This window comes from Silurus aristotelis (genome assembly GCF_946808225.1).
Source record: "Silurus aristotelis genome assembly, chromosome: 13".
Taxonomy (NCBI): domain Eukaryota; kingdom Metazoa; phylum Chordata; class Actinopteri; order Siluriformes; family Siluridae; genus Silurus; species Silurus aristotelis.
The window spans coordinates 14,014,827-14,027,780 of record NC_139586.1 but is presented as its reverse complement, the minus strand read 5'-3'; the positions used below and the strand labels follow the sequence as shown (position 1 = coordinate 14,027,780).

Below are 12,954 nucleotides of genomic sequence, written 5' to 3'. Positions count from 1 at the left end.
CTCTGTGTTCTCCTTTGTGAATCCAGACCTCCTCAACCAACATCATTGTCTGATCTCATTAAAGCTCCTGTAGCTGAATAAACACAGTTCAAATAAAGAGAGAGTACACGATAAAGAGAAAACAATTAAGCTCATACATATAAATAGTAGTATTCCAGAGCCTCACAGCTAAAAAAAAGTCCCAGGTTAAATCCTGAGCTCAAGTTACAGTCTGTGTGTGGTTTCCTCATGTCTCCCAAAGCATAGCTAAAGGTGGTGGTTTGGCTATAATAAATTACGTGTACACGAAAAGTCCATGTATGTAGGTTACATTCACTCTGGGATTTATAATTTGATCTAGTTGTCTGATTATTTCTTTCTTTGTGCATGGTAGCTTGCAATGGACTGGCAACCAATCCACCCTGGGCTCCCAACTCACATCCAGTGTTCCCAGGATAGGCTCTGGATAAATTCCTCTACACAATTTACCACTGAGACAAATATAATTAATTTGCTCATTTCTCATCCCACTATTATAAGAGTGGCTGAATTTATACTCAAAGTCAAATCCTCTGGAGATTGTTTCACTTTTCAAAGAATCTCCCTTCATCCATAAACCAGACAGAACACATGAACACATCTGTGATAGAAGGGATTTGCTTGCACTAATGAAGGGGGTTTTCTGTGATGTCTTGTATATTTGGAGACGTTGTGCATAACATTTAATCTTTACCACCTTACTGTTCTGTAAGGGCTTCCTGGATTCTTGCTTCAGATTTATGTATATTTATTGATATACAGTAGGTTCTATATCAAGCCAACACCGATTTTCATGGAGCTGAGATTTACAAAGCTGCTTATCAGCTGTAACTCTTAAGTTACCAGTGTCTCTGGTTCATTTTATTTATTTATTTATTTATTTATTTATTTATTTATTTATTTATTTATTTATTTTGTGTGACTTTTATAGTGCAAGTGATAAAATCTGCACAAGCTTGTTTTTTTAGCTTAAACCTAGTAATGTAAGCAACAGAGCTGATAGAGAGAGAGAGAGAGAGAGAGAGAGAGAGAGAGAGAGAGAGAGAGAGAGAGAGAGAGAGAGAGAGAGAGAGAGAGAGAGAGAGGTCATGTCAAATCAAACATTTTAATTTAAATGGACAATCTTAACTTAGTGTCTAAATAAATCTACAGAATACTACAGTTCAGGCCAAATGCTTGAATACACCTAGGCCAAAGACATTCAACATAATACCTAAGAGAACTATTCATTTCAGTTTTCATTTTTTTATATCAGATATTCAGTCTGTCAGAAATTTTGAGTTAGTTAGTTTAAAACTACACAACTTGAAACTGTGTGTTACTGAACTGTAACACAATGAACTGAACACACACTCGTTACTCATCTCAATCCACCACCCATATTATATTTAATCATATTATACTGTCTACATGCTGTTTTTTTTGCACCTCTAGACTGCTGCTACTGCTGTTTTTGCACTACATTGTGTTTATGTTTACAAATACTCTTGTTTATAGTCCGGTTTTGCACACTTCTGTATAATCATAGCATTAAAATAGGTTTACTGGTTGGTGCTATTTTGTGTTTTGTGTATCTGTCCCACACTGTCTTGTGTGCACACGATGCACTTTATGTGGTGAGGACACTTACTTTAATCCTTAACTCTGTGTCCTGATATGTAACTTTATGTTGTGTGATGTAGCTCTATGTTGTTTAATGTAGCACCAGGGCTCTGGAGGAATGTTGTCTCATTTAACTGTGTATTGCGTCAGCTATATATGGTAGTAATGGCAATAAAAGCTTCTTGACTTGACTTGAATCAAACTCTTGGGGTTGCCACAAGCTTCTCAGCAATGCTATGCTGTACTTTTTGCTCGTCCTCCTGAAAGAGCTGGTGTAAATCACTGTGTTTTTCTGGGCCTCCTCGCTCAGACACGCTTTTCCAGTTCAATCCACAAATATTCTGTGGAATTCAGGTTAGGGCTTTAATGGCCATGCCAATATTTTCACTTGTTGTCTGGAGGCCATTTTATCATTTCTAAAGTATGTTTGGGATCTTTGTCCTGCTGGAGGAAGTTGTGACCGAGTTTTAACATTCTGATTGATGTGGTAGTTTTGCCATCTATTTTCTTAAATGCACCAGTCGTTTTTCTCACGAAACCTCCTCACAGTTTGATGATGGTGCCACCCCCAAACTTAACCTATGCTTTATCTGACAAAACAACACTCCTGAAGAAGTCTTTTTTTATTTTTATTTAAAGCCGGGTTTGGTGGTAGAGGTTTCAACCTTGTGTGATAGCCCTCTTTCTATGATTGACAGTTTGTTGTGCTTCTAATTTTTTTTTTTTCATTTGCACATAATTGTTTTCACATATAGTCATAGTATATTTATTTGCTCCTAAGAAGAAACTGGACCTAATCAACTCCTAGTTATGACCAGTTAGAACCTTCAAAACAACAATTCCCTAATACATTTATAGTATCAGTGTAATGAGACGGCCATATTGATGTTTGTGAACAATGTGATATTGATGTATCAATAATATTCTGATCTTTTCCCCTGTATTTTTTTTCGAATGTGTAAAATGATATAAAGTGATTTTTTTTTTTTTTTTTTGCACATGAACACAGGACACAGTCTGATATAAAAAAAAAAGCAACTGTAAACAATTGTCACACTAGTTTAATGAGTAAATCCTACATAAGGTGTATAATGCAGTGAAATGACAGTAACAGCTAAACAATGTGAGATCTGTGAGATTCATCCGAGTTAAATAACCCGATCCTTTATATGACTCGGGATTCATGAATCCTTCTGTTCATTTACTCGGATCACTTGAGTCGTTGGTTAACCGGCTACTAACAACAACATGCATAAATACAAATTGTGAATCACACTACTTAGTTGTTCTAAGTTGTTGTTAGAACGTAACTGTAGCAACAAGTAGCTGACTGAGTTGTTCATGAAACTTCCCAAATAATCGGAAACACAAGGGACTCAAAATCGCGGATCCTTAAAGTGTCCTGGCTGATCCACCGGAACCGTGGGATTCAGCGGATCCGTCAGACTCGTAGGGCGAAGCGCATCAGCCGCATCCGAGGGACTTGTGAATGAGATTCATGGGTCTACGGATTCGGTAAATTCTAAGGAGCTGGTGAGTGCCCTCTAGTGATATTCCATGGCAAAAGCAGGCAGAATCCCTACTAACTCAAGGGACTCGTGAGACTCGAATCCGTTCACTGAGTGAAGGATCCGAAGGATTCGGATCCGGATTCGGATTTCTCGTTTGTACTGCGTGCGCGCGCGCGAGTGTGTGTGTGAGGCGAGTTTGTCTCGTGCGGCCCCTCCCACCTGACACACTGCGCGTCGCCGAGGAGAAGCGCGCTCGCGCTGTGTCAGGTGGGAGGGGCTGCACGAGACAAACTCGCCTCACACACACTCCTCAGTCGGCTGGATTCGGAGCGCTGGCGACAACACCGACACTTTTATGAATGAGCGACAAAAACATTAAACTTTCTCCGCTCGCAACTTTCTCTTCTCGCTGAAAGCCCGAGCGAGCCCTCTTCCCCCGGCCCAGAGAGGCACTGAGATGCCCTCTGACTTCATCTCACTGTTCGGCACGGATCTCGACCTCACTTCCCCCAAGTCTCTTTACTCCAAAGGTAACTTTTTTCCGCTTTTCCATATCTTTTTATTTTCCGACTCTGGTTAGCCAACTTTCGTCACTTTTTCTTACTTTTGGCGCTTAATGTGTTTGTTTACATAAAATCGAAATACGTGTTTTTTTTTTCCTTTGTGGTGACATCATGTATACATAATAAAGTAAACAAATAAATAGTCAAATAGAGCCGCTGAACGTTATGAATATAATAAAGTTGAATGACAGTTTGTTTTCAGCGGCTGTTATTTCTGCCCCCCTCCTCTCGCGCGCAGCGTCGCGTGGCTCGATTTGTTTGCGCACGAGGGGGCGGGGCCGTAGTTCTGGGGAGGCGGGGGTGGCGGCGTTACTGTGAGGCTGGGCGGGGCGGCTTGTTGCCAGGCAACAAAGCCAGCCTTATTTCTTGTTCTTCTTGCACACGACAGACAGCTTCTTTCCGTCAGAAAAAGAAAATAAAGAATATATATATATATATATATATATATATATATATATATATATATATATATATATATATATATATAAAGATCCTTGCTGACGTCACATACTGTCTCTTAAAATCCAGTCTGTTTTTTCAATGCAAAAGAACTTACTCCACTGTTTACTCCTGCCTTAAGTGTACACTAGGTAATTGCACTTAAACTGAATTCATATGTAAACATTTATCTGGACTACATCCAAATCGAAGTAGTACAGTGACCTTGTTTTTAATGACAATGCACTCAGGCAATGGGCGAGAGTCAGAAGAAAACGCCTGGGGCAAGTGGGCCAGTTAATCCAGATCTGGTTTTGCATTTACAATGGGCGTATTCACAACTTTTCTTTTTCTTTTAACATTACTTGTGATGTTGCAAACATTTTTACACGTCCACTAACCTTCGCAATTTGGTTTATATATCCAGCAACAGTGCAATAAAATGTTTTCTAAAAGTCTGAGAATGTAAATGATGTTTCACACAGATTTAAACAGATATGCATAAGATTTATATGAATTCAAGACAAACGTTATGAAGCAGCACCTGTTAAACAGACCTGTGGACTTAATTTAAGTTAGAGAGAGAGCTTGTTAGGAAGAACAGGTACGCTTATGAGTTTAGATCATCTGTCAATCTTTATTAAAGTTGATGAACAAAATCACAGTCTAATTTTGCTGGTTCAGATCGCATTCCTGATGTTCAAAACACATTTATTAGCAGAGCGGAGAAAAAAAAACGGTCTAGAGTTTAGCAACTCTTGCTTTTCTTAATATGAACCAGCTTGGCCTCTGTAGCTGGTTTTCTGTTAAGGCTTATCCAATCACATGATCAGACTAACTACACTGCTAAAGGCGTTCAGCTCAGAAAGGGGTGAGTTTGATTAACACTTTCAGGTCTGAATTTATTACACGTTTTAGTTTAATACCCCTGGTGAAGAGCTTTGGGTTTTCTCGATATCATTTAAGATGATTGTGGAATTGCATGTCAAAGGCTCCAGATTTTTTTATATGGAATATATTATATTATGTTAATTCATTGTGTTGCCATTTATACCCAGGTTGGAAATAATTTGGTCAGATGATCCAAGCAGGCAGTATATGGCCAAATGTTTATGGTCAGCTGATCACTAATATATTCCTTGTTTTACTTATATGTAACATCCAAGCCTGATTTATCCCCTTTTACTGTTATAATACTCTCCACTTTCCTGCAAAGGCTGTCCACTAGATTTTATACTGCGACCATGGAGATTTGTGCTCATTCAGCATTAGTGAGATAAGACATTTGAGTTGGGTGAGGAGGTCGTTGCGGAAGTTGGCGTTCCAGTTCATCCAAAAAAGGTTAGTTGAGGTCAGAATAAATAAACCCTTGGGTTTATTCAGTACAATCTTAACAGACCATGTTTTTGCGGAGCTTATTTTTTGTAGAGGGGCATTGTCTTGCTGGAAGGGGTTTGGTTCCTGTGAAGGGAAACTGTAATGCTATGGGATTCTTAGACATTATTTAAATGTGTGTGGTTTCAACAGTTTGTGAAGGAGCACATAAATGATATGGTCAGGTTCACATACTTTTGGCCATAGAGAATTTCATGTTTGTTACTGGTTCTAGACAAAATCTTCTTAGTAATTTTGAACTATATATTTTATTACAATCTTTTATTTTATTATTCCATCTTCTTGTCTCTGGTTTTTTTTCATTTTATTTATTTTTAAACCCATTTCTCACCTCGATTTGTAAATTCCCACCCATCTATCAAAGGCTTCACATGCTTCCTCTGTAACATGTAAAGTCAAACAACTGCATCTTTTCAAACTGCCTAACACATTTGAATCCCAGCAATGGATATTTTACTCCGTGAATAATCATCAAGTCATGGCACAGTGTTTTGACTTGGCATTGAGATTACATGGGGAATAATCTTGTGGGTAATCCTCAGTGACGCCATCACGGGTTATTTAAAGCATGACTGAGCCAAAGCCTGATATTCAGTTAATAATGACCCCATGTTCAATTTTCCATTCTGTCGATAATCTAGATATGTATTAAATAAGAAGGGTGTGATAAAATGGGTCCCTTCTAGCTCTTTGGCTCGTAGTGTAGTAGTGTTTGTGAATATTCCTGTCTACGCTGACCTCGCCAAGGCCCTACCCAAGTCATGACCAAACAAATACTTGCTCTGTCTTTCCTGCATTCATTTGCACAGCATAAATGTCAGGTTCCAGTGTTTTGGTGGTTCAGTCTATGAGGTCTAGAATGAAGACCCTCTCACCCTCCTTTTTCCCCTAATTTTAAAGAGTAAATAAAAAAAGATTTTTTGTTTGATGTTTTGAAGTTAAACATTTGTACTCAGACTTGTTTTGTTAAATGGCTAAATGCAACCCAATAAAGTTCACCATGTCTTACTTTTATATAGAAACTGGCTCCTGGAATAAGCAGGAAAGTTTTACAAAGATGTACTCAGACTTAACCTGCATTACTTAGTCATTAGACATCTTTGTGTTGCAGGTCATTATTTTAAAGTGATATAGATTAATTTAGAGTAAATTCAAAAGGCTCCTAATAGGCTGCCGGTCAAAAGCTTTCAAATCATTAAGCACATTAAGTTCCCTTTGAACGCAGCTTTCGCCTCTCTTTCAGAACTTCACTAAGGACTGGGCTTCAGCAAGCAGGTGCTGCAATACGATCCAATACACATGAGAAGACGTGGTTCCTTTAGGGGAAATGAAATCAGGCTTCAGAGAAACTCTCAGGCCCTCGTAATTAAGTGAAGAATTATTCAGCTGTGCACTTAAAAGTTATAGGCTATGAAACATGAAGAATGATGAATACACCGAACTCTGTTATCTGCCATGATAAAAAAAAAAAAAAAAGTACTAGCAAACTTTTTTTTCTTACTATTAAATAAAGATCGATATACACTACAGTGCTGGTGAGTTCTCTTTTGATTGGTCAAAAGGTGTTGATTAATTTTCCTTAACAGCAGTCTTGAAAGTATAATGCATTTAAACATTAAATTACATTATCTCTACACTCAAGCTTTAATGGACACAGTCTGATTTTTTAATTGAAGAAGCTTTTAGTCAAACTTCTTGAAGCTTTGCGGTGATGTCTGGATGCAAAGCCATCTCTAATACCTGCGTAAAAACACGTTAGTGTTTATAACGTCATCATTTCGGTTTGGGTGGTAAAGCAAACGCTTTTGCGAGAAAACTGGAGCGTTAAACTACAATTTGTTGTCCCAAGCACACGGATAGCTTGCAAAAACTTTAACAAGTCTCAGCTTTTAAAAGGGTGTACATACCTGCTACTTAAAATATCAGGAAATTCCTAATTGATGATTTGTCTTAAGCTTTTTATCATACCGACACATTTTTCAAATCTAACCGCAGCTGAGCTTGACTTCCTGACAAGGATGGCTGAGAGCGGTAAAACTAGCAAGGTCTTTTTGTGATGTGTGAAAACAGTGAAACACGTGGTTCTTCATTTGCAGGAGGACAGAGAAACACCCCGGAGATGAGCCTCCACTGATTATTTTTAGGCATGTTGGCAATGAAGGAATGCATTGCTTAAAATGTAGGGCATTTCTCTGTCACACACACACACACACACACACACACACACACACACACACACACACACACACACACACACACACACCAGATCCTGAGTTGATATATTTTTAACAAAAATAATGTAAACTTAAAGTAGGGTCTTACTGTTTACTGTTTTATATATAAAAAATATAATAACATATATATATATATATATATATATATATATATATATATATATATATATATATATATATATATATATATATATAGTATTATATTGTATTATATTTTTTATATATAAAACAGTATATATGTATATATATGTATATGTGTGTAGATAGATATGTGGATTATACTTACCTTTGTATTTAGACAGGTTTGAAGCCACCCAATTATTTGACCCATTTTCCCACACTCGCTGTAAATGACTGATACTGATACAGATAAACAAAAGGTTCTGAGACAAAGCTGTCTTTGAGCTGTCAGTCCTGTCAGCCATTTAAAATTCCTATTATATACATTTCTTTCTAATTTGTTACGCATTGGGTAAATAATTGGAATTGTTCTCATGTCTCAATCAGACTGCACTCTGAGACAAGAACATCTCTGTGTTCATACAATAAGCATTCAAGTAATTTTCTGATTTAGAATACACACCTGATACGACTTTTGTGTAGAATAAATGAACTGCTGTCTAATCCAGATTGTCCTCAAACTTAATGATAGAATGGGGATTGCTTATGAATAATGTCTTCTATGTTTGATCCAAATACATGATGGTATCCATGCAGATCAATTGATTTATCACCCACAATGTGATTTACTACACCTAAAAGTAGAGTCAGTGGGAAAACGGTGGATCGAATATTGGATCCTGTAACAAATCACATAGACCAGAATTGGCTTTTACTGCGAATGTTTACATGTAAGGAGAATTGGTTGTTTTGTATATCTTATGATATTTATTTTGCAGTGTTTTTGTGAAAAGAAAGTTTGTTGGAGTGGTTAAAACTTTGATGTAAAAAACCCCAGCTTGGTAGTTTTATAAAAAAAAAAAAAAAAAAAGTATTTTGAATGAGTGCCAGTTTGGGCTGATTCTCAAGGTTCTAGTATTGTTTTTGGAAAACCGCACCACCTTTTTCCAAAATTAATAAATCAAAAAGTTTAATAAAAAAAAGTTTGATTCCTTTAAATGAATACAATACACAGTTCTCCAGGTTTAAATAACTAGTCCGGGATTATTTGTAGATGTATAAGGTAAGATTTTTGGGGGGTAAATTAGATTTCTATTTTTTTTTTTTTAAATGTGTGATATTTTTTGAGATTTGAATATTTTTTTACCTGTCCTATTTCTTCCAATGTAAAGCTTCACCTAGTGTTAGAAGGTAAATAGAGGTACCAATAACAAGGCTTTTAGCATGACATCACTTTCAAGTTACATTTAGCTGCTCTTTAAATTTTCGTAATGATTTATGAGGATTGGAAAAGGCATTGTGGGTTTGTCTCGAATATGACTGATAAGAAGCCAATCAAATTACACACAAACACTCAAAGTTTTTTTGGATACATAAAACACGTTCTGATTCATGGCTTAAAATATTAAAATGTATTAAAGTTTTATTACGTCAACATAGATTTGCCCATTATTTGTATTAGAAGGAAATAAAAAATATGGACTTTTAATCTCTTGGACCATTAATCACTTTTTGGAAGTGTGAGTTTGTGAACATGTTTCAGTTTCTAATTGGATGTGCGAGTGTGTGTTTCCTAGGAAATCAGGGCTTTAGTTTTTTATAAAGAAATTCCCATACAGGCAACACAAGCAAATTAATTGCAGTTAAATCTGTGGCAGCCAGTATTTTTACACTAATTTTTCATCCTGGATTGTTATGCAGATTTTCTGATCTTTTTTTAGGGGTTTTATGTGGGGTTTTTTTGTATGTAATTGTATTTAAACTGAATAATTGGATGGTCAAATCTTATGTAGATCACACATTGTATGAGTGAAACAGTTTTTGACATGTTGCAATCTATCCAAACCCGTTCCTTTTTCCTTAATCATGAAACATCAGCATAAAAGCTCCATCAACATTGTGCAGTATTGGAGTTGCGCAGTTTTCTATTATATTCTGTTACAAATTTTTTGTTAATTAAACCATGTAGAGCATTTTGGGAGTTTGTGGGTGTTAATAATTAAAGGTGTTAAAGTTATAGATCAAGTTTGATTGTGTCTACATTTATTGCACTTCATATTTCAGCATCGTTGTGATTATCAAAGCTTATCACTGACAGATGCTTTTTTGTTAGAAAGGTTTCTTGTTTTCTCTGCTACGTTGAAGAGGGTTAGTAAAACTGCACAACGCAGTGTGAGTGTGCTCACACTTGCCGGATACCTTATACCCCACAAATGCTGGTTAAACTACCTATCCCACCCCCTAACACACTTTGATCATTAATTCCTGCTTTGTTGATTCACCTAGTCTGAGTGTTGTGTTGCATAGCCCAAACAAACATTCACTATGTCGTGTTTCATAGTTAGAAAAAAAAAAAAAAAACTGCTTGGAATATTTGCTTTGACTAGAAAAGTACTGCATGAGTGGGTAAAGCATGAGCTCCTGGCAACTGTCGGGCTGAACCAACAACGCTTTCGCACTTCATCTAGAAGGAAAGAAAAGTAAGAGATGATTCGGTTTCATGAATTAAAGTGGAATTAAAATTGCAAACCAGACAGCAGCATTAGCGCTCTATGCATTATAGATATTGCTGTACATACAGGGCATTATGTAAGTGTAAAGAGAGTAAATTAAAGTGATTATGTCATAAAAAAGTAGGCTGCAGAGGAGATGGTGGAGGAGATGAAGATTCATGAGCTGAAGATATTAAAGTTGAACAAACTTGTTCTGTTGGTTTCAGACGAGTGTTTTTTTCGATCCAGAAAACTAGAACAGTCAAACAGTGTTGAACATACAGTACAGACCAAAAGTTTGGACACACCTTCTCATTCAAAGAGTTTTCTTTATTTTCATGACTATGAAAATTGTAGATTCACACTGAAGGCATCAAAACTATGAATTAACACGTGGAATTATATACATAACAAAAAAGTGTGAAACAACTGAAGAATGTCATATTCTAGGTTCTTCAAAGTAGCCACCTTTTGCTTTGATTACTGCTTTGCACACTCTTGGCATTCTCTTGATGAGCTTAAGAGGTAGTCACCTGAAATGGTCTTCCAACAGTCTTGAAGGAGTTCCCCGAGAGATGCTTGGCACTTGTTGGCCCTTTTGCCTTCACTCTGCGGTCCAGCTCACCCCTAAACCATCTCGATTGGGTTCAGGTCCGGTGACTGTGGAGGCCAGGTCATCTGGCGCAGCACCCCATCACTCTCCTTCTTGGTCAAATAGCCCTTGATGCCTTCAGTGTGACTCTACAATTTTCATAGTCATGAAAATAAAGAAAACTCTTTGAATGAGAAGGTGTGTCCAAACTTTTGGTCTGTACTGTACGTACGTACATATATATATATATATATATATATATATATATATATATATATATATATATATATATATATATATATATATATATATATATAATTCATAATTGTAAAAATAATTAAATACATGTAAAAAAGATCATAAAATATACCTTTATTCGTCCCACAGTGGGGAAATTTATGTGTTACAACAGCAAAGAAAAAGAAATATATCAAATATATATATATATATATATATATATATATATATATATATATATATATAAAAAAGTAGAAACATAATACAGTATATACAACACAATGTATAAATACAAAATAAGAAAAAAAGCCCCACAAATAGGTAGTTATGCTATCAATATATCTTAAGGTTTTGGCGGTTATCGAACTGATGATAATCCTGTGCTCAATCATATCAGGTTCAGTGGCACTTCAGAACTCTAGTCAGAACTAATGCTTGTTCTGTTTTTATTTCTTATGAAGGTTTTCAGAAATATGGCATCATAAATGAAATATTGCGTGAATTTTGGTTTTTATACAACTTTAATAATTAGCTAAGAGCTCATTGTGTCCTTCAAAAGCTAAAATGCGAGCAGCGTTAAATAAGGCTGGTTGAATAATTTGCCAATTTAGCTGTTTTTTATCAGCGAGAGATCACTGAGAGACTAATCTCCACTTGTGGTGTAATAATTACTTTTGATAAACACGACTCGATGCGCAACACGTTGCTGATGGATTTGGAGCGAGACGTTGCTCGTCACTTTGATTTACTCGCACCGTTCATTCACTGTTCACATTTAGTCTTTGTTTTAAAAAATTGTGAAATTAATATTCAAAACATAAAATTAAATATTTGTTTATTACAAATTTGGGGCTTCTCACTATAGGTGGGCTGCTAACACACAGGAGGTGGTAAAAAACAAACAAACAAAAAAGCCCGCTATAATCTAAAGGTGAAATGGAAGGAGCTGTTGTCAAAGTGATGAAGGAAAACTTGCAAAAGCTCCAATCTCTATCTGATCTTCTGTCCCAGGGGTAGTCGTGTGCACCGAGTCCTAAATGTTAAATATTTACGGAGTTAATCAAAGTCTCGGAGAGCGTCTGTTCCGTTCACTGATGAACAGCGCTCAGGTTACCGGCATCAGCTTTCTGCTTAAACCAGAATCGCATCAGAAAGCAGATCTCCTTCTTCTCCTTTTTCTCCTGGTCCTGATCGCTCTCTTTCATCTCCAGTCTTTCTTCTAAATCACCTGACTCATTTCCACTTTGGCTAGTATCTGTCTAGTCACTATTAGACAAAGTTTTAAAATGTTCAAGAACCTCCCTGGTGGATGCTGGACGCTTCCTTTAATAGGCGCCATCTTGACTGGTGCTTGAATTTTTGCTGCAGTCTGACTCTGAGTTATCTGTGAATCTTATAAGAATTTATGCTGCATTCAGTTTTTTCATGACTAAACAGGTTATACAGTTTCAGGACTCGCTTTTTTATGTGTCTTATCTATATAAAGTGACTCTTTTAAGAAATGATCTGATCTGTTAATAATACATTACAAAAACATTCTTTACATAATTCTAACATTATTTTCTTCAGTTTTAAACAAAATACATTTTCTTTACATTATTCTTTACATAATTCTAACATTATTTTCTTCAGTTTTAAACAAAATACATTTTCTTTTTTATTTCATATAGGTTTGAAACTGCACAAGTATTTCTTCTTTTTGTTATTTACTTGCAAAAATTGTACTCGGAAGATATGTACAACATAAAAAAT

At 36.2% G+C, this 12,954-nt stretch overlaps 1 protein-coding gene across 1 annotated transcript in view; it reads left to right on the top strand.

Moving 5' to 3' along the window:
- Window positions 1–3,352: 3,352 nt before the first annotated feature.
- The window catches only part of nfat5b (nuclear factor of activated T cells 5b), a 38,145-nt gene continuing 28,543 nt past the window's right edge, over window positions 3,353–12,954 (top strand). The window contains exon 1 of the mRNA XM_083558425.1: window positions 3,353–3,661. Coding sequence (XP_083414551.1) covers window positions 3,589–3,661 — 73 coding nt within the window. The 5' untranslated portion in view covers window positions 3,353–3,588. The remainder of the gene's footprint in view (window positions 3,662–12,954) is intronic.